The sequence below is a fragment of the Dermacentor albipictus genome, chromosome 2 (assembly GCF_038994185.2).
Source record: "Dermacentor albipictus isolate Rhodes 1998 colony chromosome 2, USDA_Dalb.pri_finalv2, whole genome shotgun sequence".
NCBI classification, from domain to species: Eukaryota; Metazoa; Arthropoda; class Arachnida; order Ixodida; family Ixodidae; genus Dermacentor; species Dermacentor albipictus.
In genome coordinates this window covers 171,401,386-171,428,918 of record NC_091822.1, presented here as the reverse complement: position 1 = coordinate 171,428,918, position 27,533 = coordinate 171,401,386, and the positions used below count along the sequence as shown (strand labels likewise).

General features: G+C 46.3%; 1 protein-coding gene across 1 annotated transcript in view; it reads left to right on the top strand.

Moving 5' to 3' along the window:
- Positions 1-25,541, top strand: part of LOC135900862 (scoloptoxin SSD14-like) — a 38,077-nt gene extending 12,536 nt beyond the window's left edge. The window contains exons 4-13 of the mRNA XM_065430450.1: positions 563-660; positions 1,840-2,032; positions 4,857-5,020; positions 8,172-8,325; positions 12,918-12,986; positions 16,715-16,784; positions 17,298-17,485; positions 20,522-20,759; positions 23,836-23,964; positions 25,126-25,541. Coding sequence (XP_065286522.1) covers positions 563-660; positions 1,840-2,032; positions 4,857-5,020; positions 8,172-8,325; positions 12,918-12,986; positions 16,715-16,784; positions 17,298-17,485; positions 20,522-20,759; positions 23,836-23,964; positions 25,126-25,269 — 1,447 coding nt within the window. The 3' untranslated portion in view covers positions 25,270-25,541. The remainder of the gene's footprint in view (positions 1-562; positions 661-1,839; positions 2,033-4,856; positions 5,021-8,171; positions 8,326-12,917; positions 12,987-16,714; positions 16,785-17,297; positions 17,486-20,521; positions 20,760-23,835; positions 23,965-25,125) is intronic.
- The last annotated feature ends 1,992 nt before the right edge of the window (positions 25,542-27,533 follow it).

Below are 27,533 nucleotides of genomic sequence, written 5' to 3'. Positions count from 1 at the left end.
GACACAAAACTCACCGGCTCCGGTTTACGGGTAGGCAGCGCCACCCCGTCAATTCTGGACACGCGCCTGCACCCGCGATAGAGAACTGTTTGTGCACAAGAACTTTTCTTTGTGCACGATAGTAGAGGGCTGACTTGTGGGCGTGCTACCAAAATGAATGATATGCAAAGCTTCAATACACAAGGAAAGCTTATATTTTTCACAGGAATGGAGAAGTGTGCGTTTGAGCATGCGCAGATGAGTTTTTTTTATTTACCTTTTTCTCCGGCACTGTGGAACTTTTTGATGACAGTCAGTTTTTTTTGTTGCCCTTGTCGTCCCTATATTGGTGTCCATGTTCGCACGCCGGCCTTTAGTAACATGGTTAGCACGAGCAAAGTTGATTTTCGTGGTGGTCAAAATAATATACGAGGTCCAAATACCGTTTTTTTTTACCCTAAGCTTGGCCAAAAAGAGTCATGCGTGAACTAAACTTCTGATAACGGATGCAGAGTGACCTACAGACACGAGTCGTCTCGAAGGATTCGAAGGAACAATGAATCATGTTCTCTGCGGGTTTCAGGTCCACGATGAAGGTTCAAGCCTTGGACGCCCTGGGAGTGTCTCCGGCAAGCGTCACACCGGATATGTTTTCAACCAACGCGTCGGCGTTGAAACGCGGTACGCTATAATATTGACCACGTGGTCACGGGGTATACCCACACCGTGACTTGGAAACCTGTAGCACCCTTCGCGGTGGTTTAGGGCTTTCTGCTGAGCTCATGGGTTTAAATCCTGGCTACAGCGGCCACATTCCAGACGGGAACGTCTGAAAAAGCGTGGATTGCTTTGGGGCGCTGAACTTGAATTTAATTTTGGTTCCTAAACCTGAACGATAGTAAAAATTGAATCGGAGCATTATATGTACAGTAACGGATATTCTAATATTGGCAACCTAATGTAAGAAAGACATACGGAAGCGTGCACAGGAAATTGAAAGTAAGTAAATGACCACAAAACGATGCAAAGTATAATGTTAGGCTTAACGTTAAGAACGGTAGAAAGAAAATAGCATGGATTAGAGGTGAAACGCTGGCAGGTTATTTAGGGAGCTTGATAATAAAGGAGATGGGGGGAGTGTAGTTGGATAGCATATGTAACGCGTAAAAGCAATAAACCCCCAGTGGTTTATAACATAATTTCCAGTTCAATACATGTACTTTAGCTCGCATACCATAAATTGTGGTGAACGAGAGGATGTATCGGTGTGCGGTACAAGCGCGCGGGGCACAGAAAAAAAACGAACACTCTGAAGTTTCGTTTTCACCTGTGCGCTACACTTGCAAACTTGCACTTGCGGGAGCACTCGGGGCTGAAGTGCAGTTCTGGGGAGAACATGACTTGCGGCAATTGCTCCTTATTAATAATAGTAATAGAATGATATATTTTAGATATCGCGTGGAACACACATAAAGCGCAATTCTGCGTATTCAGATGACTTAAACGAGGTGACGGAAATTATTCGTGGGATATATTGGGATGTTCCAGTGAATAAATAAATGTAAACTAATAAGCTCTTTAATTATTCACTTTATGGAACTTCTTCCAGTTGGCGAATTGAGGTAGGCAGTAGTGACAGGCAGGCAGTAGGCGGTCGTCCATACTTGGTCTAAGGGGGGCGTCGGAAATTCATCCATGACTCATTGTACAATCCAGCGTAATCGCTGGCGCTCGCGTGCGTTCCCGAATGTGAACCGTTGTAACATGGAACACTTGTTCGGCATTGAAAATGGTCACCGGAAAAAAACACCAGTGCATGCTCGCGTCAGTGCTTGCAGATCGTGCGTTCGGTCCTCTCAGGTGCCAACGCTGCGATCGTGCCGGGCGCGCTGGCCGGGTTGAAGGCTCTGCACGCCAAGGCGGGCAGGCTTCCCTGGAAGGCCGTGTTCCAGCCGGCCATCCGCTTGGCCAAGGAGGGCTTCACCGTCGGATCGCACCTTGCCGCCGCCCTGGCGAATAATAAGAATGTACTGAGAGTGTCGGCTTCCCTCAGGTATATGATCCCTTCAGCCGGAGAAAGTTGGTATCAGACGAGCTTAATGCTAAGATTGCCGGAGAAGCCTGTGACGCTGCAATCGTTCTGTAACCGTTGCACTCGAGAGAAATTACTATACGATGCGGCGCTAATTATGTGAGAAAGAATGTTGCATATCTTTTGTTGCTTGAGCGGCGTGCTAGCTTCACGGCGTAACCTTATATAGTAATGAAATATTTTTGTGTGCGACTAATTTCCTTGCTAACGTAGGTTTCCGATCGTAAATAGAAAAGAAGCCTTTGAAATAATGAGGACGCATTTATGTAATCCATGCAACTTGCCGCACATCTGTGAAATGCCTGTCGCCTCCTCCCCGGCTTAGTCATTTTACTGATCGTGCATGAGGGCAGCGCCGCTGGTTTCCCTCTGCTACACTCAGTATGGAATTCTATGCGTCATGGCAGTTGTGGTTAAAACGAAAGCAGGGCTACCCCTATCACTCTGTAGTTGTGCAAACTGTAGCTGTGCGTCTGTTACTGTAAAAGGCGATTACTCACGGCGTCGACATTCCAAGATAGTTTGGCCTTTCCGTATGGTTTGTATATACTTCGGTGCGCTGCACGTTGTCATACTGGAACATAATATTTGTCAATATGACGTCGTTCATACAACTTCACATGCGCAAAACAAGGGAACACCACCGTTATCCTCTGACACCATAGCCGATGGATGAAACGGAGGCTAGCTTCTCAGCAGCGCTGAACTGGGATGTCGATAGGACTGAAGGAAACTGAAAGTATGCGTCGCGTCCATATAGTTGGCTTCTCCTCAGGGCTGCGGAACATTTCCCGTCACTTTGGACTACGTGATAGCTCTCGGCGAGTAGCGGGGCCAGCGAGTGCTGGGAAAACAGCCACGTAACTCTGCTCTCTTTGAGGCAGTTCTGAGCTTCTTTCAGTCGCTTGTGCAAACATTCAGTTAAAAAAAAATTGGCAGGACTCATCTCCGAATGAGTGGCGACATTGATGCGTGAGCATTGAATCAGTATAGCCACACAACGTATTGCCATCGTCGAAACGAGTTATGTATGAGTCGTGTATTACAGCGGGGATTCCTCTCTCGTTCTTCTTTATGGGTACGCAGCGCCATCTAGGGATACGGCCGAGAAAGTCACGCGTAGCCTCCGAGACGAGAAGCGTAGCGCGCCGGTGCCTGTGAATGCTGACAATTATTCTCTGGCTTGACGCACAGTCAGCGGCACATATTCAGTGACTCAAGAAGAACTTCAGTTTGGCCTTGGTGTTTACTGCATGTCATACTGACCGCAAATAAAGACAGGGAGAGCGGAAGAGAACATAAAAACGACACGAGCGGTACCCAAGTTGGCGAGACGCTCATTGACAACCAGCACGTATACCCAGTGCAATTATGGCTCCGGTAGCTAAAGCGTTGGCCTGGAAAGTGCTCATTTGAAAGCGGCACGAACCCGGTACATGTGTGGTGCAGCTGGCTAACGCGTCGGGTTGCCGTCCTCGACGAACCGTTGTGACGTGGGCTCGATTCCGCTCAGCATAGGCGAAATTTAAGAGGCCTTTTTCGTCATTGTAGAGTGGCACGTTCCTTGCGGCACATACATAGTTACCCAAGTTGTCATCAGAGAGGTTCATTGAAGACCAGCGCAGACCGGGGGTAACGTACCGAGTGCTCCAAGTCGGCGTCAAACAGTTTCTTCGAACAGCGGTGCCAACCCAGTCCCGCATCTACAGTGACTTATGTCGGCTTCAAAGTGACTCCTCAAAGGGCGGCACATATTTGCACATTGCCGCATACTCAGTGGCCCAAGTTGGTTCAATAGCTGGTTTCGAACCCTGTTACCTCCGCATAGCAGCCCAATGCGATACAACCATATGACCATGGGGTATACCCAGCGGCCCAGGGAGGCGGGAAATCAGTTTGATACCAACATACATAGATAGGTACCTTCCAGGAAGTGCGTGAAGTACCCTAAGAGTGCTTACGCACTGATAACTTTCTTTGGCTCTTTCGCCGCGGTTGGCGGTGGTCGCACCTTTACCGCTGATACAAAGGCGACGATGTAAAAAAATGGCACGTGGTCGCGCGCAGCCATGTTCCGGGGTGCGTTCGCTGTAGAAAGCGATCGATTACACCTCTTTGCAACGCACCTGGTGTCGCGCGAGAGATTTGTAGATGATGTGGTTCTCGTTGAGGTTAGTGTGTGGAATGTGGCACCGAAAAACGGGCCATGAGTGGCGCATCTCTGAGTCGGAGCAGCACACGCTCTTCTTGCAGAGCTCTGTGCCGGTGAGATATGCACCGCACCGTCCGTTGAAGTTTCTCTCCCTGTCTCAGCACGACGCTGTGTGGTGAATTCAGCGCTGCTGAAAGGCAGTCGCCCTCTTCCCCCTTCTGTTGGATGCGGCGGGAAAGGGTCTCGAAAGCGGGAGAGGAGGATCGTTGCGCGCCGGCGCTCTTGCCGCTGGAGACAGGACTCATCACACGTGACGAATAAGCTTTCCATGTATATCTAGCTGTACTACCCCTACAACTGTGTGTATTCGCGGCTCTGTTCTTCGCGGAAGTATGCAGGGAAACCTCAAACGTTAGCTAAATATCCTCGCCGCAACAAATACGCGCCTTCTAGCGCATCGTTCCTTTTTACATGGAGCGAATAAATTTCTAGAAGCGTTCGGATATTCGCTTACGTGGACAATATTCGTGGATGGTTCCTGCACGTAAAAAAAAGAAATAAAAAGAAAGATCTTCGCTTTAAAAACAAGGATCCCTAGTTGGAACAGCGTGGTCCCATTTTTTTCTGATGCAGGAAGCGATTCTCCAACAACGCCACCGGCGCTCCGTTGCGCAGCGGGGACAAGCTCGTCCAGGCGCAACTCGCCAAGCTGCTGACGAAGCTGGCCGAACACGGCTCGGAGTACCTTTACCAGCATGAGCTCGCCGACGAGATCGAACAGAACATTGCGGACGCCGGTAAGGTAGACAGGTTTCAGCATATTCGCACCGCCCGTATAACGGGGGCTAACGCACTATACATACCCGCCTTGGCTGCTCAGTGGCTATGGTGTTAGGCTGCTGAGCACGAGGTCGCGGGATCGAATCCCGGCCACGGCGGCCACATTTCCATGGGGGCGAAATGCGAAAACACCCATGTACTTAGATTTAGGTGCACGTTAAAGAACCCCAGGTGGTCAAAATTTCCGGAGTCCTCCACTACGGCGTGCCTCATAATCAGAAAGTGGTTTTGGCACGTAAAACCCCACAATTTAACGCACTATACATGTCTTATTTCTATAGGTATTGAGAAAAGGTACTTTTCCATCCTTTTTCATCGCAATTCCAACTTACGTTTACTATACGTAGACTTACTGTTTTTATGTACTTGTTTATTCGCGTGTAACATCGGTAAATCTTATACTGCAGCTTAATAGAAAGTGTCAACACTTCCTCTAGCATGTGTGCGACATATGCATCTGTGCAGTGATTCTCACTGAGTGTTAACGGCCTACGGGAGCCTATCTGATTGTTATATCCGAGCCCGAAGGTTACCGAATGTGCTGCTTTGTATTTTTACTATCTATACGCTCAATATGTGGAAACGGCTACTGCACACACATATACATAAACCTGCGGCATTCTTCATCGTGTAAATCATGCAATCGTACGAAATGAGACTGGCAGTACTGGAAATGAATGAAATGAATAGATCTGAGTGTGTTCCTTATACTTAAGATGTGGGGCATCTTATTATTGTCGCAACGTCAAAAACAGGGGTCGTAGAGCATTATTCTGGAGGCGCCGCGGCAAGTCGCCTTTTTAATACTGAGCGCAACCGGGACTTATTAATCGCGCCTCGATAAAAACGTTCATGCTTGTTCACATTGTCCTCTTATTCGTCGGAGTACAGGCGCGGCATGTGCGTGCCTCCGAACTATAGGCATCGTCCCGGTGTGCAATTTAAGTGTATGAGGGCGGTGTACAGCGGCACAGAGTAAAACAGGAAAAAAAACGCAAAGAAATAAGAAACGAACGAAAGTCAGTTCGACAGGTATGGCTTCATCTGTACCCCATGCACCACTTCGGGTAAGTGTTTGCGGCGACTGGAGCTATTTGTCGGTGTCAGGAACGGCCTCGTAAATCATGCACCACTCTGTACGGGCCAAAGTACCGTCTTAGCAGATTTTCTTAATGTCCACTACGGCGCATGGGTATCCAGACTCTGTGTCGAAGATCGTATCGCTTTGCATCTTGGTCTTGCTGAAGGCAGATAAGTACGGGGGCAAGCTGTCTGGCTTCTTCGGCGCGCTGAGTGAATTGAACGTCGGTAGGTATGGCTATGTTGGTCAGGAGACTATGACTATGTTGTGGATATGTTGGTCAGGAGAGATATGCGGTTATTTTCAAGTGGCTTGTACCCCTGAGTCTGAAAACCGAGTCAGGGAGCTCGTCAGTGAAGGCAGTTCCGCTGTCTGTGATGACTAGTTTTGGGGCGCCGTGCCTAAGAACGATGTTTTCGATGAAGAAAGTGAGGTGCTTCGGCTGCTGTGCCCCGCTGTGTAGCTTTCGTCTCCTCGTAGCGCGTCATGTAATTGGTGGCAACAATGATTCATCTTTTGCCGGCTGTAGAAGTTGGAAATGGGACCAGGAAATCCATTCCAAGTTGGGCGAATGGCTGGCCTGGTACCTGGGCTGGATGTAAGAGACCTGCAGGCTTGCCGGGAGGTGCTTTACGTCTCTGGCAGTCGGCACATGGTTGTACGTTATTGTTTACAGCAGCGGGCAGCTTCGTGCAGCAGTTCTTGAGTCGAAGTCGGGACAATGTCCTCGCGTAGCCTCGATGACTGGCGGTGGTTTCATCGTGGCATGCTTTTTGTGTTTCTTTTTCGAAGTGGTGCCCGTACGACAAGCAGGTACATGCTGCCCAAGTAGAAAAGTACATGCAATCGTACGAAATGAGACTGGCAGTATTGGAAATAAATGAAATCAATACATCTGAGTGGGTTCCTTATTGGGAGTGATCTGAGTGATTGCCGGTACGACGGCACTGCCCTGGCATAGAGTCGCGGAACGCATTTACTTCGGCCTTCCAAGAAATGAATTAGTGGGAGCAACTGTGGGTCGTGGTGTTACTCCTGTGAAATGGTAACGGCGTCGACGACGCCAAGAAATGCCGCGTCCACGTCATCGATACCAGCGGACTCAACGGCTGACCGCGAGAAGCAGTCGGCGTCGGTGTGCCTCTTCCATGATTTGTAGATTATGGTCACGTCGAAGTCCTGAAGCCTGAGTCTCCAGAGTGCCGGATGGCCAGATGGGTATCTTAAGTTAGTCAGCCAACAGAGAGAATGATGATCGCTGACAACATTGAATAAACGGGCGTACAAATATGGGCGAAATTTGATAACCGCCCATGTCGCGGCGAGGCATTCCTTCTCGGTAGTCGACTAGTTTTTCTCCGTACGAGAGAGAGTTCCGCTGGCGTGGGCGATTACGTTTTCGGAGCTGCCTTGCCACAACACCAGTACGGCACCCAGGACAACATGGCGCGCATCAGTGTGGATGGCTGGCTGACGCAGAAAGGATTTACTTTTTTTTCCGTCTGATACGCTTCAAGGATTTCACGCGTTATCCGACCGAGGAGGGGACGCGCAATGTGGAGTTCTCTAATCAAGGCGCACATTCACAGCAGGACGTCGCGACGTCCTGGCAGTCGCCCGGCTAGTTCGATTGTCTGCTGTGCTGCTACTCACGGCGCTCCCGAGGTAGAAGTGTAGGAGGCTATCGAATCAGCCGGAGCTCACTCGGTGGGTTAGAGTATTTTGCAAAATACAAATGTTTCCGGACAGCTAGTTTAATGTGAGGTCCCTCGGGAGTGCCTCATTTCAAGCACAATTTACTCGCGAACAGGAACACGTCGGCCGCGAAAAGACGGAGATGCAATTTGGAAACTTCGTCCAAGGTCAGCTGGAACCAACCAGCGTTTAGCAAGGGCATCCTCATTTCGCAATCATAATTTGGAGTTGTTTCGATCCTGCGACGGGTTGCGCGTGAGAAGTGGCCGCACCGACAGTACACGTCATTCGCGGGCGGCGTTTCTCGCTCCATTTTCTCACTCTTTCCGCAGGTGGGTCCCTCAAGAAAAGCGACCTGTCCGGATACCAACCCGTGTGGCAGGATCCGCTGTCTTCCAGGATAGGGGACAGCCAGCACATACACTCGGCTCCCATTCCGGGCGCCGGCGTTGTGTTAGCCGTGGCCGTCCACAGTATACACGTGGCGTGAGTTTCCTCATTCTGTACCACGTGCGCGCCTGCTTTTTGGGTCGCATCGCCGAACTGCGGGCGTATCGCACGAGAGGCCGAGGGTACTGCCTTGAGACGTGGCGAAAACGGCAAGCCCATATATGCACTTACATTAAGCGGCACTGATCAACCCGTCCATTAGGGATCTTCATGCATAGCGAGGGGCACTTTGAGTCAGCTTTCGTATAGGGAGAACAGCCGGCGTGAGAGAGCATCGGTTTCGGCTGTGAATTTGCCGCTTGGATGACATTGCAGTTGAAACGTCAAAGTATTATAGCATCAGTCGGGAGCAGACCTGAAGACATGGACGCAGGTAAAGCCACATTGAAAAACACAAGCTGCGCAACGTGCCGTTTTTCATGCGTCTTCACCCGTGTTCGTGTATTTATCGCTTTTCCGGCCTCACTATTGATAACCAACTAGCCGATGCATTCGCGTTATTACAGCGCCGGCTGTTAGAACGTTTGAAGCCAGAACCTGTCCGGAGCGCACACACGCGTTCATGCATGTGACAACATCAGATGCCGAACCTAAAGACGATAAAGATGAACAATACGTTAAGCTGTATCAGTAAATTATACATTCTTGTAATACGACAACGGTCACTGTTACCTTGAGATGAGGCCGACAAGTAAGCTAGAAAATAGAGAGCCGAAAACGAAAGTGGCGCTACCTGCCTTCATCTCAAGGCGCTGTATAGGCTTTGGTAAAGTGTCATTGTCTTCAGGGTGCTTGACTACAGACGCCGTCACATTGAAGTAAAGCGATGGAATACCTGGCCGTATACATAGACGCAGGAATAGTTTACTCGAATGCCCACAAAGAAAAGCTGAGGATGAAACGAGAGCCAGGTGGAGAGCGGTATCCGCCTATAAAAAAATGCGATATTTTAGGGCTACAATAAATACGAGAATTGGGCGAGGAATTCGGAAAGGAGTAATGCCCACTGCGCTAACGTTTGCAAGCTCCGTTATGTGATCAGAATAGCATATCATTTCGGGGTTGCAAGCTAACGAAAGCACCATGGGCCGATTCTTATTGGGTGGTCACGGTAAAACTCCAATTTAGGCACTGCGAGGTGACATCGGCTGGGTCTGAATGAAGAGAAGCGCATAGCAAAGTTAGTTATAAAGAAGGGCGCCGGAGCATGGATGAAACGGAATGGACAGCGAAAATGTACGTATATTTGCACCACAAACACGTTGACACACGAGGGGGAAAGACGACGGAAAGTTGGAGATCAAGTACAAGGTAAGTGGAAGTACCAATAAACAACGCGGACTGGTCAAAAAGAAAGTCAGAGAAACAACTAGGGACGGTAAATACACGCAAATGATGGAAACAAGTAAGGCCATGAATTTATTCGCAGACAGGCAAGGAAAAAAAAGAGAAAAAAAAGGCTAACTTCTTTTTGAGGCCCGGGTTAGTGTCCTGAGGGAAAAATATACAGGAACAAATATTCAGAACAGGGTAAAGCATGTGCCTGCTGCAGAAAACATTCAAATTCAAAAACAACTATGCACGCGTTTTCTTACACAAAATTTGTACGCATTATACTTTGTGTTAAATTTTCTAGGATTCGATATTCGGCTTTTTTTTTCTTGGTTTGATTTAATATTTTTTTCGAAACCTACTTTACGGTATTCTCATGCATCTAGTTGTAACAGTATTCCAAGATGTTTGCCCAGCCAGAATAGCAGGGCGCGTCTACATTTCAGAAGCGCAGGGGTTCGACATGAGCGTTGACTGGTCAGAGGTCGAGGTAATACGAGTATTGATGAAAAAAATAAGCAATAATGAAAAAGAAAGCGCAAGACGGGTGCACGATTGGCACACAAATACGTAATTTAGCGAGATGAAGCAGATATAGAATGGCAGAGTGATAGATTACAATACGGTAATAGGAAAGTAGCTGAAACAGGTTATAGGGGACCATCTGTCGCAACCTTGAATCAAAGGGGATGCCATTTGAAGGTCCCCAACATCATCACAAGAAAACATGCCATGACGTTTTGCACTTTGCCTGCCTATGGATTATAGTTAATTCTGTATTGATAAATAAGAGACCGCAATTATAAGTGATCTAAATATGTAACCTAAGCTGGACACTTTTTCCTGCAACAAGGCGAGCTAAATACTATTGAAAAAAAAAACTTGGAAATCTGCGTCGTCACGTTGACGTATTCTCGGATGAGATTTCACACTACATTCAAGAACGAGAACTCCTGCTTATAACTGCGGCGATAATAGCAAATATTTTCCCGACAAGTTAGCAAAAACGAAATCTTGAGACAACACTTCCGCAGCTCAAAGTGATTGATGTCTTTGTGTAATGCGCTGAAATCAAAGTGTCAAAGAAGGAAGAAAGGGTACTTGTTTGAAGCTTGAGGAGTTGGTCACGTGGTAGAGCTAGGGTATTGAAAGGCCTTACAAGAGCGTGTATATATATAATCTGCTCCGGACCACCGTCAGGTACTTTTCGCTCCTATAAGATGCAGGACCTGTGTCGAGTGATCTCCCCAACAACAATTTTCAATGTCGTCAACGCGGTATGGATTACGAATCCGTGACCTCAAGGTGGTGCGACGTAATGTCAGCGCATTTCTCTCGCATATACCGCTAAATCGCCACTGAAACGTATTAACTGTATGAAATAAAAAAACATTCCAAACAATTAAACCAAATTAGAGAAAGCTTGTTGCTGTTTAGCATCCTTTTCAAAGGCTTATCGATGATCGTCCATGATCTATGATCGTCGTGATCCATGATCCCGCAGCACTAGTCTGCAGGCGATTTCAAAAGATCGTCACCACGACAGAACGAGAAGACGTGCCGAGATGAATGTTCGCATGGACCGAGCTGACGACTGCCAGAATGAGTATGTAGTGAAATCATAAAACTTGCAATTGACGGATTCGCAGGGATCATTGATATATACAGCGGGCAGGCGCCACTGCAACCGATTGCGTGTGCCTAGAGAAATTTGCAAGGGTCGTCACATGAACGTGCGCAAATTGAGTAATCCCCGCTAGCACTCCATCATGAGATAATAATTGTGTTAGCTAATATTTTGGGGGCTTAAACAGTTATCTCTCAACTGGCCTTCTCCTTAAAACGCATGACTATGTTGATAGTGCATAGAGCGACTATTTAACGAGAAGTATATTCCCACTGCATTTCAGCTGATCTGCACTGGAAAATATAAATCACAGTATGGAGCGCGCTGCGTTGCATGCCCAGTGCTCAGCGATTGAAAGGCAGTGTTCTCAGCGAAGAGGTAGCGTGAAATTTTTGCATTACTGAGGCACTATAACGTAAAGCTATTCCGAAATGTTCTATTACAATTCTGGAATCAGCCTTTCACTATTGCTCAAAACATTTTCGCCCCCCCCCCTTCACCTGTCACGAAAATGCCACGAAAACATATATGTGCACACTGATTATACATGGCTAGGCCGAACAATAGAAACGGTGTTATTTCTGATTCGACGCCTCTTTGCCATTAGCCATCTGTTATTGGTCAAAAGTGTTCGAGCTGAGCCTACTTCTACTGTCTGTCTCGCTCGAAACCCTCTCCACTTGAGCGTTCTGATCACTTCTTGTCCTGCCACTGAGATGATAAACACCGCGCAATGCAGGTATTGTTGTTTGTTTTTAAAGCAAACAAAAGTGACCTCTTACAAACGAGGAGAACGTTTGATTGAGCTATTAAGACAACGCTGCGGGTCATCTCCCGGTGCTTACGTCGGTATACAGTTACGGAAGTTTGACGTCAGGAGAGTGGAATAAAAAAGATTGCAATAGTTTTACATTATATTGCCCCTGATAAGGCATGAGTAATAGCTGAGGGGCCCAGTGAATGAGAAAATGCACCACAAACGACCTCGCTTTCAGGTGATTAAAACAAATGCATCGGTTTGGTTTTCCCAGCAACCATATGCACCGTAAGTAGTTCTGGGCAGCCGCGTGCTCTGAGTATCGCGTTTCAATCGCTGAGCACTGTGAATAATAATAATAATAATAATAATAATAATAATAATAATAATAATAATAATAATAATAATAATAATAATAATAATAATAATAATAATAATAATAATAATAATAATAATAATAATAATAATAACCTTCCTAATCTACATTCATCTGGAACTGGTGAACACATTTTACCGCCACGCATGATCTGACATCGCATATGTATCGCAGTGTACAACCCAATCGGCGGATGTAAATTCCACCGCAAACGTTTATGGACTGCAGGATAGGAGAAAATACTGAATACCACCGCAGCCTTGGAGCGTATTTACCGTTGAGTACAAGTGTGCTCCAACCAACACGATGTTGTACGGTTTTACTGGTTATGCGGTCACATATGCTGCTCGGAAATCTTACGTTCTCTCAGATCGCGCGGTGCCTAAACCCTTGCGCAAGAATGTACCATTACCGCTTTCTATAGACAGGCATATGCTAAATAGAGTGCAGCATGATCTAGGAACTGTCTAATCTGGAAACTGTAAACTTCTTACGCTCGCACATTTACCCGTGGTACACTTCGTGTTCAATCGCAGCGTGAGGTCCCACGAAGAGACTGAGGGAACGCCAACATATCCCACCATGTCTCCTGCCAGGATACACCAGTAAGTGAATCGCTTTACATCGGGCGCTCTTGATGCACGCCATGCATGTTACCGAATTAACAATTTCACTAATCAAGATTTTAGACTGTAGCTCCACGATAACAGTCGTGACGGCGAACTTGATGCTGGCATCGCTCCCAAAGAGACCACGCTCGGCGCGTGAATGGGCGATCGCCATATTAAATGCTCCTCAGGCGTCACGCCCGAGCCCTTGGCGAGGCCGGCTCCCGTAGTAAACGTGCTGGTTCGTCCTTACTCAGCCGCTGCGAGATCGTTACTTCATGGCACACACTACTTTCACGGAAGTGCAATGGCATGCTTACAAAATTTTCTTCGGGTGGTTTACGTCGCAGATATTTCGACGCGTATATAGTGAGCTTGAGGATGCAGTTTACGTTTGCATTACCGCTGTCGCTCCTGTGGTGGCGAATTCGCGTAATTCGGCATTAGCGGCACTTATAACTGTAGCAACATGTTGTTCAAGGACTTGAAAATGACCTTGTTTTTTGTATTTTTTTTCGGCAATGAAGGAACGGTAGGTCCTTTAACGATTTGAAGGGGCTACACGCGCGCCTTGCGCTGGTAGATATATAAGCGATTACAGCGGCCTGAAAGGATGAGAGGCCGGACGAAGCAGCTACCTGCATGGCGTAGCCAGGAAAATTTCTTGTGGGCATGAAGCAGCACTGGACCTGAGTAGGGGGTCGGGGCATGCGGGTGTTGTCGTATGTCAATCTATGGCGGGTATCCTTGGTACACAAAATTTTAGAGGGTTGCAGAGGGGGGGGGGAGGTGCGTGTTCGCAATGCTTCTCCCTCCCCCTCCCACCTTGCTACTCCTGGTGCTTCTAGTCAGCGTCAGCTGTGACAGCACCAGACAACGACCAGCCGTCAGCGGCACACGCCAAGCGTGGAAGCGATTATATAGGGTGCAAAGGAAAACCAAAAAATCTTTTTGCGACCGCAATGTGCAAAACAGAAATGACAAGGGCTTTCAGTATTTTCACCAGTCATAGGTTACCAGAAAACGTTGCGTCGGCAATTCGTTAATTATCTGGTCATCTTTAGTGAAACATAAACAGCCTAGCTCAAGTTAAGCCAGGAACTGCCTCAGAATCCCTTCTTTTTCTTCCAATATGTGTGAAACATTGGTTGGCCTGTGTGCTCGAAATCGTGAATTTCCGAAATACCCCCAAAATCATACGAAGTTTGATATTCGCACGAAATATTCGGGGGGATCGATTGCGAGGGGATAAATAAAGTCAAAATCTGCTGAAAGAACTTTTTTCTACTGTGGCCTAATATTACTGGCATTGAAGAGTTAAGGCAGGTGGGTGCTCAAAGGAATGCACGTAGGACCACTGATGCAGGCGCCGATATCGAGTGATAACGTCTCCGAATTGTGCTTAGAAATAGGCCGTTAACCAACGTAGTTCCTTCCCGAAGGGTTTTAAGGAGGCTTGGCGGAGGTGTGTGGCAGCTGGCCACCCTGGCAGTGCTAGGAGCCCCCGGTGTGTAGCGCTGAGAGGTTGAAACGCGACAATCACACCGCATGACGGCCGGCACAGTTTACACCCTTTGGAGTGGCCCTTTTGATAACGCGCGTGCCGTTCGTTACTGGAAGGTCCCGGGCTCGCAGCGATAAAGAAAGGAAACGCGTCAAGGCAGATGACGATTATTGTTGTGGGTCAGAAGGGGCAGGCAATAAAGCCCCTCAATGGACTTAGCAGGCAAAAGGGTGTAAACTGTTCTTAGAGTGTACATGTATTTGAATAGGCCGCTTCGGAATCGGGTCCAAGTTAAAGCTTCCTCTTAAGGGTGGAACGCGATAGCATTCAAAGATCCCTGACTGTTTCTCACGCTTCCCAGCAACTAGAGCGTATGTAACCGTAATGTTCACCGGAAACGCTGGCCGCGAACGCTATGAACGAAGGCAGGCTTTCTGGCAGAAACGCGATTTCTTGCGTAGGCCACGATGATGCGAAGGCGAGAGCCATCCGGAGGTATTGCAAGGAGTGGAGAGCGCCCCTCCACGGCCCCCAAGATAATCGCGTGCCGGCGTGCGCAAATGGCGGACGCCGTGGCCGGTCTATGACTGGTAGAAACGCTGGAGAAGGGGTTTCTTTGAGTTCTTGCGTAACATAATTAGGTTTTCTCGTATAGTGAAATTACAATACGACGCTATCATGTCTGTAGGTTGTGTGTAAATCGTACTTTACGATGTTTATGCGTATTTTAGTATAAGAAATACAAGTATTTCAGCAACTTCCTTGCGCCACGTGAGAGATAGGTGGTTCGAATATGTTTTGGCGGAATGGCGTCCGACGCTGGACGCTGTCGCCGGATTTTCTGCAACACGGGGCCCTTTACGTTCTGGGTTTAATATATATATATATATATATATATATATATATATATATATATATATATATATATATATATACAGTGAGCTCTCACTTGAGTGAACTTCAAGGGACTGAAGGAAATAGTTCACTAGGAAAAATAGTTCACTAGGAGGAAAAGACCATAGTGTTAGAAATGTGTGAAATTGAATTTGTACATATCAACGAGTACAAGCTTCATAACGGTTATAATGCTGCCTTTCTCGCTTAGAAAAAAAAATCTGTAATCTTCTTCTGCCCTTGTACTTTTAAAGAACAAGAAGTAACAAAACTGTCCGAAGAGTCAATGTTTTTGTACATTTGTTGTGGCACAGCCTGCTGTTGAGGCACAGTCTCTCAACTTTCCAATGTACCCTACAACCTCAGCTAGATTTATAGGGCTTGAAACTGGCTCGGCAGTTGCCTGTTCTTCATGTATTCTTCGTCTTGTTGGCCTCTTCTTCGAAAGAAAGAGACGACGACCATGCCAGGACTAGCCGGCCAGAAAAAAACACGCACCACGTGGTTTTATGGTGTGACAGATCGCCGCTTTGCTCTGGCAGCGTTTTAAGCGCCAGCGATGTTACTTTGTTCATGGCCTCCGAGATTGCATGCTTGCTCGTTTTGTCCGGGCGATCTCGGAGCCCATGCCTCATAGCCTTTCGTTTTCCTCGCCACCGCTTTACCTGAGGGGCGCGGTAGCTCCAGAGACATTACATTGCCGCTGAAGCGGCGGTTTGATTAGGGCGGGCGTCCCCTCTGATCGTAAAAATAAGCCTTGGTCCTCTGAGCGGGTTCGTTAAACTGAAATACTGACTGCTCCGAAATTTGCTTAAGTGAAACATTTTGGATAGAATGTATAAGAAAACTGCAGGGGATTTTTAAAAAGTTCGTTATTCTGAAATATTCGATAAACCGACGTTCGTACAACTGAGAGTTCAATATATATATATATATATATATATATATATATATATATATATATATATATATATATATATATATATATATTGAACTCTCAGTTGTACGAACGTCGGTTTATCGAATATTTCAGAATAACGAACTTTTTAAAAATCCCCTGCAGTTTTCTTATACATATATATATTATATATATATATGTATTATATATATATATGGATTATATATATATATTATATATATATACATATATATATATATATATATATATATATATATATATATATATATATATATATATATATATATATATATATATATATATAAACGAGCAGCTTATTGCATAAGCTGCTCGTTTTATTTCATTTGAAGCTGTGCTGAACGCATCTCGATAAGACACTGTACCCGGCTTTCCCTTTCTTCCTCAAAGTTTCGTGGAGGCCTTGAAGTTTGCCCTGGCAAAGCGGCCGGAGCTTGGAGACGATCGAAACGTCAAAGACGTGAGTACATTCCAAGGACTCGCTGGCAAATGTAAAGGCACAGGATTAATTGTCGTTGTTATCGACAAAACATTTATGCGTGCGTGCGTGCGCACACGCACACGCACACGCACACACAGGCACATGCACGCACAAACATGCACGCATGTACTATCTATCTATCTATCTATCTATCTATCTATCTATCTATCTATCTATCTATCTATCTATCTATCTATCTATCTATCTATCTATCTATCTATCTATCTATCTATCTATCTATCTATCTATCTATCTATCTATCTATCTATCTATCTATCTATCTATCTATCTATCTATCTATCTATCTATCTATCTATCTATCTATCTATCTATCTATCTATCTAATCTAGAAAACCCTCTATGACTACTTACTATTGTTTCTTCAAGGTTAGTCAACCAACTAGTCCTGACTAACCACTTTTCTGCGCAAACTAACCGACTATCCACGAGCAGTATAGTGCCAAGAAGGGCTGATTTGTCTCTGTATTACAGAGGCAGACCAGCATAGTGACCGACGTAATAGGATTCGCTGCGCAAAATTACGTGAAGACGAAGCCCCTGGCATCGCCACAAGATTACGGCATCAAGTACGCGCCCGACGAGGACTTTGGCGGCGCGCAGCTGACTATCGTCGCGCCCACCGGCGACGCTCTGTCTGTCACGTCCGGGCTCAACGGAATGTGAGTTTCTTTACCTTACAGATCGAAAAGGCACCGGGAACAGAAGGGAGATGTTTGGGACTCGTTCGCAGTCCTGAGCCAAAACAGGTGAAACTTGGTGTTAATGCATGGTAATTTTAGTTATAACTTTTGAACTTTTGATACATGCTTGTCTAAGTGTCGTGTGTCTTTTAGGATTGTATCGTGATAATTGATAGTGCTGTATATGTGTCCTGTGTTTTTGTGAATGAGCTTATTGATTATAAGGTAGCGGAGTGGTTAATGAGAACTGTATAAACCTTCATTTATAAAGAACGAAAAAGAAGAGATAAGACAGCAACAAGATAGCGACAGACTAGCGCAAACTTGCTGAATCTCAACCCGTATTCCAGGGAACCAAACTTTGCAGAGTCAACGAGGGTAATGTGAAGGGTGCGCTTATTGGTTATAGCGTTAGGGCATTTTTGTGGTTCAGCAGTTTCGGTTGCGATAGAACCGGAGCTGTAGGACCAGAACCTTAACTGTATTTTTGCGCGCGTCGATTGGTGTCCGTGTTTCTTGTGGTTGTTTTGCGCCGCGTAAAGTCGCACGAACATTTTTACTGGCAAGAAAATTGCCGGTAGAAATTCATTTATACATCACTCTTACGCGATACCATCGGCCCCCCTTTGACCAACCACGGAGTATTGATATGCCAGAAGACGTTCCGAGAGGTGAATTGCAGGACGCGACACCATCTTGATGTGCCCGCACCACCTAGCACGTGTGGTGTCAGCGTTTGTGTCAGCGTCTTCTACATTGCCCCTAAATTTGCTGCGTTCAATGCGTTAGGTGAAGGAAGACACCTTCAAACTTCCGTGGCCTTTCCCAGGAAGAAAAAGGGAGCTACGCTAGACTAATACGAAATTCATAACGAAACGTGTTCAGAATACTTATAACGTTACCTAGAATACCTAAACATGTCTCCCTACGCGCATGTGCTCGGTGAAGTAGCACGTACTAACTCTAAATCTTTACAACAATTAGTTTACAGTTACAGCAGCAGCAGTTCAGCTGCAGTAAATAGGGTGTACCAGCTAACGTTAGCCAATCTGCTCAACCCTCCCTCCCTTCTCCCTGCCTACACACACACACACACACACACGCACGCACACACACACACGCATACACACACACGCACACTCACACACACACAGATTTAAGATTAAAGAAAAAGTCGCACAGAAACTGCCCTGGGAATTATCTAAGTAAGCGCAAGCATTTTGCCACTTCCTCGCGTCCACGCAGCCCAGTATCATTATGAATGTTATGAAACTTGATCCGGCCAGTACAAACGACAGCTTTCTGGCGACACGAACTGGTGCGGACGGCGCCGCGAGAAGCATTGACGGCGCAAGCATGGCGCAAGCAAAGTACTGCAGATGGCGGTGCCAGGTGCGTTGATGACGCTCCGATCGTCATAAGCCATTATCGCTATTTAACGCCTTATCCATCCGCGTTATCCATCGACCTACCACGTCCGGTCAAAGTACATTCAAATGGGTCGCGAAGCTTGCGGCGAAAACCGGTCCAGCGCCATTGGTCATGGACATCAGCAAGGTTGGTTATGTGAGCAGTTATGCGCCGCGTAGACCATATCGTGAACGCGATCTGCGATGCAGATAGAGTGCCGGCTGCTTATAACTTCGTGTGGTATGTTCCAGCCGGTAGCTCAGCATTCAATAGAGACGCGCGGGCCCGCATCTTGAAAGCGATCAGCGAAAGGGGCGCATTCGGCATGTGCTGAGAGCTCCGTAAGCGCTGTGTTCTCGGCACTTTGGCGTTTAAGCGAGGGGCAGTGCTATCTTGAAAGCGATCGTCTTGCGGAACGGATGGACGGACGGTTTTTCTCGTTGGGCAAGCATGGATATGCTTACGCATTTAGAACGAGGCGCAAAATATGATGTTAAGGCCTACCATGTCCGTTCAAGGTCGATTCAAATGGGTCGCGAAGCTTCCGGCGAAAAGCGGTCCAGAGCCATTGGTCACGGACACCAGCAAGGGTATATAGTTGCGGGCGCAGCGATTGAAGCGCGACTTTGTGAGGAGCGCTCCAACATTCAGGAACAAAAAGCGTTTTTAATAAAAAAAAGAAACAGTTGGATTTCATTCAACAAAAATAAAATTTTCTATCAATGTTATACACGTATGGCAAGGAAAGCAATCACAACTCTCTTTTTCGTTATGATTGAGAATGAATGTCTCGTCTTTAGCAGCCGCCGCTATCAAATGTAACGCAATGCAGCTATCGAAGGCACGCACGTAAATATTTTTTCGCTATAATATTGAAGTTATGAACTTTTAATTTCGTACGCCTAATTTTTTCTCGTCCTCAACTGCGCTTCTTTTCCCTGGCACCCATTATGTGACTCTTATCGTCCACCGTTATCTGCTCTACGCATTATATGGCCTTCCCAGCTGCATTTCTATCTCCTGATGCAAACTAGATTGTCGGCTATCCCTGTTTGCTTTGCGATTCACAACACTCTCTTACTGGCTCCTTACTTTACGTCTAACAATGTTCTTTCCATCACTCTTTGCACGGTCCTTAATTTGTTCTCGATTTTCTTCAACCTTCAGCAGAATGCAATGATTGTAACTTCATTTTTTTCAAATATAATGGTATGCTGTCATTCAGGGTTTCGTAAGGCCTGCGGCATGCACTCAAATCTATTTTTATTTTTCTGTAAATTTCTTTCTCATAATTATGGTCTCGTATGAGTAATTGACCTAGATAGACATACTTCTGCACGCACTCTAGAGGCTGACTGCAGATCATAAATTATTTTTCGCTTGCCAGGTTATTCAACATTACATTTGTTTTCCACATAATAATATTACCATAATCTTATAGTGCCATTGACAGATTACTGATGATAATGTGCTTTCATTGCTGCATGCTGGATGAAATTAATTCATGTCTTTAAGTCAAATTCTGGCGATTATGAGAGCGACGGAGTCGCGAAGTGGGCTTCATCACTGTCACTGCTGGTCTCTCCGCATAAATTAACAACACAGGTTCGGCAGTGGCTTCGAGTCCTCGTCCGGACTTCTGCTCAATAATTACATGGACGCATTCGCCAAGCCTGGAAAGCACTTCAATCTGGACCCATCACCGGCGAACCAGTTGGGTCCCGGCAAGAGGCCCATGACGTCCATGGTCCCCACCATCATCACCAAGTTCGCCACGCCTTCCGAGCTGGTGGGCGCCTTCGGTGGCAGCGGAGGCCTCCCGGCCATCTCTGCAGTGGCGCAGGTAAGAAGTAGGCCTAAGTGGTGGTTTATTAAAATGAACAAATCACACAACGGATAAGGATCGGAAGGACATTACGGCTGACCGCATTGTAACGGTGTAGCGCGGTAGGCTGACAATTGAACGGTGGCCAGCACAAATGCAGTATGGGAAGGTAGTAAAAGGACATAGAGATATTGTAGTGGTGAGTCTAGAGGACAGCAGGGGGCGCGGAGGGGTGTGCTATTGTGCAAGTGTCCGCCTAGTGGACATGGCCATTTTGTCTTCTGCTGGAGTTCTGGTGGGCTGAGCTGGGGCACGCGCCCGAAGGAGACAGGTGCCACCAGGCAATCAGCACTTTAGAACCAGACAAAATAAACAGGTCCACTAGGTAGACACTTACAGAATAGCCCCCGCCCCTCCCCAGCTATCGAATGACATAATCAATGCACAACCTGCAACCACTTTTTCTCGTTATATATACATGCATTAAATATATATGATAAGAAGCCAACAAACATTGACACCAAGGATAACATAGGGGATATTACTTGTACTTTTTAAGTGAATTAAAATAGGATAAAGTAATGGAAATGAAAGTGGAGGAAAAAAGAACTTGCCGCAGGTGGGGAACGATCTCACGTCTTCGCGTTACGCTTGCGATGCTCTGGTAGCATCGCAAGTGCAATGCGAAAACGTGGGATAGTTCCCTACCCGCGTCTCCCTTAATGAGCGCGCAAAGCACAGCACACGTTTTTTTTTTTCACTTCGTCCTCATCGGAAATGCAGCAGCTGAGGTTGAGAATCGAACCCGGAACCTCGTACTCAGCAGCCACAACGCCAACTCTTAGGAGCCGACTCTTAGGAAAACTTTCAAAGAACATCGAGTATAAGTAGTAAAAAAAACTACGAGCTTCTCATGGCGTGACGACCACTGAGCAGTTTCCTGCTCCAACACACAGTTCTTCTGTTACAGCGTCCTGCATTTTTACAATGTCTGCCCAGTTGCTCTGCAAGGCAAGGGAGCCACGGTCCGGTGCTGTGGTGGCACAGGACCGTGTAACACACAATTCGAATTTGTTGTTAAGAAAGCATGGACAATATTCGCCCGGCAACGCTGCCGCTCTTCCGCATGACATGCGATGAAAGAAAGTTCGCGCTACCATAACCGTATCACATGTTCTGTAACAGGCTACTGGGAAACTGGCGTCCTCGAAGGGACGCCCGTACTTGGCGTCACTGGGCAGGCATTGAAAAAAAAAACCAGAAATAAATCACTCTTTCAGATATGTTATTTCAGAAACTCGCCTTCTAAGTCGGGAAAAGCTCCGCGTGTCAATATTCGGAAGAACACTGTCTAACGCGCCACCAGTAGGGGGCGAAACAAAGCTCTACTTCGACATTCATGACCTGCTATATAAAGAAAGTGTTCGTGATGACAAATTCAGATGATAAAAACGGTAAGGGAGAAATGCTTACTGAAAATTATTATGTGAAAGAACGAAAGGTGCTCCAACCGAGCAGAAAACACCGCTAGAAAACAGGACGAAGTGAGGGACACAGGCTACAGCACTGACTAATGACCAAGCGTCCTTATTCTTTCAGTCAAGTTATATATATACTCTACCACTATCTCAAAGCGCAAGAACGACAGAAATTCAGCATGCGCAGGGGCAATAAATTGCAATCAATGAGATAGGAAGGCTATCGCCTTCGGAAGGAGAGAAATGGAGGGGAGGCTTACACATGCTTCGCCGCTATTATGAATGTAAAAGGCTTCGGAAGTATATCTCATTGATTGCACTTTATTTCCCCTGCGCATGCTGAGTTTCTCTCGCCTTTATGCTTTGAGATAGCGGTAGAGTTTATAGATGCTGACTGAAAGAATAAAGACACTTGGTTTTTGGTCAGTGCTGTGGTCTGTGTCCCTCTCTCCGTCCTGTTGTTTAGCGCTGTTTTCTGCTCGTAATCATGAACCAACCAGCCCAAATGCTTACTTTCTTGCAGTGCATGAAACTTGTAAGTGAAACAAGAACGTTATTTTTTGTGATTTTTAATGCTAACTTCAAGAAAGATTAGGAAGGTGGTTGGTTGCATAGTTCAAATCACAGATAGTAAAAAAAAAAATTGTGCAGAAACCGTTGACGTTAATTGTCAATGTGATAGAAAAACCCGAAAGAATGAACAAACGAACGAATGACAACCAGCCCACTCCCCTCCGCCCCACCACGAGAGTGCTGCCCAAGAGATTAAGTGAAACTGTTCTTCCCTTGCCCACCCTACGAAAGAAAAAGAAATAACGCGTCCCGACATCAAATCAGAAAAATTATGTGCATCCTTCTAACTAATTCGATCTCCATACGTCGAAGAAGCTTGGCGACGGCCAGACCGAATGCGCTGTGTCACCATCGGACTTGCATCTGTATGGGTTCGATTCTGTTGTGAGGCAGCGGTTTTGGAACTAACTTTTGGCAGGACTGATTCGCACTTTCAAGGCAAACTGAAAGCGGAGTTATCGTAGTTTGGAAAACACTAAGAATATATCACTTGGGTGGCAGCTTACTTGCAAATCTCTGTTGACTGCGCGAAATTACCTCCAAACGCCGTTTCTTTAAAATGGACTTCCATACTTGGAAAATCATACGCATTTGAGCCTGTTCCCATCGGTTATTCTTAAAAGATGGCTATCCATCTTGCTACCTCTCTAAGGCGGGCAAAATGTCCTCACTAGAACATGGAATATTCGAAGCGTGTAGTCTTACGAAACAAGTCGTGTATTCGCGAAGTTATTTATTATGATAGAACTGTTCCTAGCAAGTGACGGTAGCCAAACGTTAGACATATATTTAAGCGAAGGCAGCGGCCAATACCGAACGTCAGTGGCTATCGAAAAGCTTTGGATGAACAGCGCTAGGTCCTTTGGCTAGTATCCCAAAGCTGCGGCTTACAGTCCTATAGCCTGCACGGCGTGCGCTCTGGGTGCTCTGGCGTGCGCCCACTTACACTTCTCGTTTTCATCGACTGAACATTTAATCTCCTCTTCTCTTAGTAAGCGTCGTTACGGGGTACTGAGTATGTTCGCAACATTTGTTGATTACAGCTTATCACCTGCGTTCGCAAGTACACGCTGCCTCGCTGCGTGTGGAACGATACGCGTGTGCAGCCCACCTTTCGTTCTACTAAGCCCAACTCTGTGTTTGCGGAGCCCAGGACCGAGCACTTCGACCCGGTAAGTATACGCTATCGCTATGAAGGTCGTGGCAAATGTTTCATGCACGTACTATATTCACGGGCGCGCTTTTGTATGCTTCACCGGAATACAAACGTGCCTGAGGCAGAGCATATTTTACAAATGATCTTACGCTGAAGCAATGATGACACTTCCTAATTGATGAAAAACAGCCCGCACCGAGAACAATATGATCTCAGGGTGCTAAGGAAACACATACGAGAGAGAAACACGAGACACGCAGGGAGCCAGTGTGTCTGTGTTTCTCTCTTGCGTGCCCTAAAGCCATGTTGTCCCAATCGTTCCAACTTGCCCAGGAAGGAAGTTTTTCTGAAAACAGAGCGTCGCGGCGAAGCATACGAATAGCCGCATGAGAAAATCGCTATGCATTAAGGCATCTTGCGTAGTGCGGTGAGATAATCATAGCGACAAGGGTGAACGTGGAACATAGGGTTACTGCGTTCATTAATTAAATATGTTCACTTAATGCCTATTTGATCGCGCGCGACTCACCAAGGCTAGCAGGCCAGTTCAGCTAAGCATGTATACCTACAAACATTTTAGTGCCACATTTCCCCCTCGAGGTGTGCTTTGGAAACTCTCGGGTACATACTATCCTTATCATGCTGGTTGATACGCCGCTGCTCGTGTAAGGTGCCTAGATATGACTCAATGTATCGTCATTCTCCCTCTTGCACTCGCTTCCCCCAGTCATTGTAAGCCTACATGGAGCGCCGCTAGCGCCCTCTCAAAACGTTTCAGACCTCTTCACGCGCGTGCAAAAAACTAGTTGTGTCACACAAAATTTATTCTCAGAACTCGTTTCGAACCACTTTCTCGTGCGGTAAAGCTTGTTCGTGCGTATGTCCGGGTAAATCATGCTTGGTGATAAAAACTTCGATATCTTTTCCGGGCCATGTTACTGCGCTTAGCCAATCACGCACGCTCAGTGGTGGGTGAGCTCAAGCTTGAGAATGATTGCAGCCAGATGAAAGAATGGTGCTAACTTGAAGCCTTTTACCTAGGGGCTTTGGACCCGTGCCTACACCGACGCCATATCCATCAATCTAAAGTTACTATGCAACGTTAGATTGATGGATAACGCTGATGAAACGCCCCGTAGATGATGTATAACGCGATTGACGAAACGCCCTGTCGCAGATATCCCTTCTTCGCAACCTGGGCGACAGCGTTACAGAGAAGACCATCATGTCTGCAGCCACGGGCATCATCGTCACGAAGAGCGGCTCTCTTCTTGCACCCAGTGACACGAAGCATGTTGATGGCAGCCGCTCGGGAGGATGAGCAAAATAACATCGCTCCTACGACGACGGAAGAAAAAAGATGGAAAAAAAAGTCGTTTGCTTTCGCCTCAAAATACCTTACTTCCGGGCCATTCACTAAGACAGGGACCCTTCGTCTCAATTATTACGCACCCTTATGTGGCAGAGAAGAGATGTAGGGGAAATTTTAGTTCTCCATCGAAAGCTTAGTGGCAGTTGCTACTACTCGATGAAAGGTAATTTCTAATTTGCAGTTTGCGACGCTTCTGAATAAAATCTTCATCCACGACTGGATCCAGTTAATATATGGATGATTCGGCGCAGCGCTCGGTACTCGCTAATCGCTGTAGTTCTGGAAATATGAAACATCGTGAACGTGACGAGTAAGCTCCTTCTCTAATTATTGACACAAACTCGCAGGCGGAAAAATCTGAATGTTACGGTAATAATGAGTCCAATCCGCCAAAGGGATACGTGGGCAAATGGCAGCCTCGTCAAGAATGCTTAACCGTGTAGTTTACCCAAGAAAGCTTGAAGAATAATTTGCTGACAATGTTCCAGAAAATGTGCAGCGAATACTGTGTACCATAATACGACTTTAGGAAGGAAGTCTAATTTCATGCGTATATAGCGGCTCTGCCGGGCCTGAAGGACAGAGAGAGAGTTGCATCCTTTAATGGGTGCTAGAGATGTCTTCATGACCATACGCTATAATGCCAAGCTACTCCAGTTGGCATGGGTGAGGCATAAAATAACTGACGCACTTATATTGCACATGCACAAAATACACACCAGCAACGAACACAAGGAAACGCTGTCAAAATTCACTTGAGAGTCTGGTTCATGCCAGGGTATACGCGACGAAGATTGTGAACGCTCTCGTAGCGCATATTGCACTAGCAGCAGTTAAAAGCTACCGACTGTCGCAGTAGATTTACTATTAAGTCGTCGTTTATTTTTTACAGAACTGAAGCATCAAGCTTACAATACCGCAAATCAACAATACAAACAGAAACGCGCAATGGCAATAGCAAGCGAATAAAGTTGATGTATTGTACACAGGTATAAAATTTACCCAGTTTTGTAAGCGGGACTTTAGTAAGACATACGTAAGTATGGTAGCAATTCCATGTAAGCCGGGAACAATTATGTCGCATTTGTCCGCCTCAGATGCTGTAGTAACTTCTTTTCTAAATACAAAAGCGCGATATCAGTTCTTCAGGGCAAAGATCCCAATTTGTAAAGTTCGCGCTTTGGGTCATTTGTTGGCTCAAAATCAAAATTGTGCTTCCTACAGTCACCTTACTGCCTTTATTGCAACAAATTTCGTTCAAATTCCTACAACAGTTGTCTAAGCATTCCTGCGTTTCTCGTGTATTCGAACGGGAAATTATATTTGGTCCCGAGGTAAAACCGCCTCATTTGCTGAAATAATTTGTGTTTTGTTTGTAGCTTAGCTATTCTTATTTTACCTTGGAAGTCTTGCGCCTGCTTCCTTACCAATACGTCGAAAGGGTGAGATCCACTTTTCCACACTCTGCCATTGCTTTCCCCCGTATTTTTCTTAATTCATTTTATTAATTCTCTTATTTTTCATGGCAGGCTAACTTCTGCATTACGCATTTTTTTTAATTTAAGAAAAGCTTTATTTACCAGATTACTTTTTTTTCCCGTAATACCACCCGATTCTCGACTATCAGGGTTCGTGCCTCTTTCGAAGATGGCCCGCACGGGCACATGTTCATCCCTTATTTCTATTCCCCCGATTTCAGGTTAGCCAACCATAAGCTCTTCGGGTTAGCAACACTGCTTGCTTTCACTCTTTCTTCATCGTGCTTTGTGTGTATAAAGCCCCTGAAGAGACCTACAACATATAATGTGAGACTATACTGCCGCCACATGTCGTGAAGCGAGTCTTTGAAGGACTAACTGCACTTGTAGCGGGACTGGAGCTTGAAACTGCGGCATGTTCTCGGTCCGTGGCAAAGCACCACCTTCGCGTTGCGTGGCCATGAAAGTTCGCTGATGCTCTTGTGCGTCTGCCTGTGTGTGTGTGCGCACGCGTGGGTTTCTAAACTTTTCCATGTTTGCTATAGCCCTAAGAAAGCACTAAACTCCATTCGAATGTTGTTCGGTCCCCCATAGTGGGTATGAACCACCAGCAGAGGGGAAAACAAACAACCACTCTTTCAGTGCCAACAGGGGCACCGAATGGACGTCTGCCCGAACCCGGAAACCAGGACCTGCAGGCAGTGCGGCTGCCAAAACCCGGAGGAGGTGCACCAG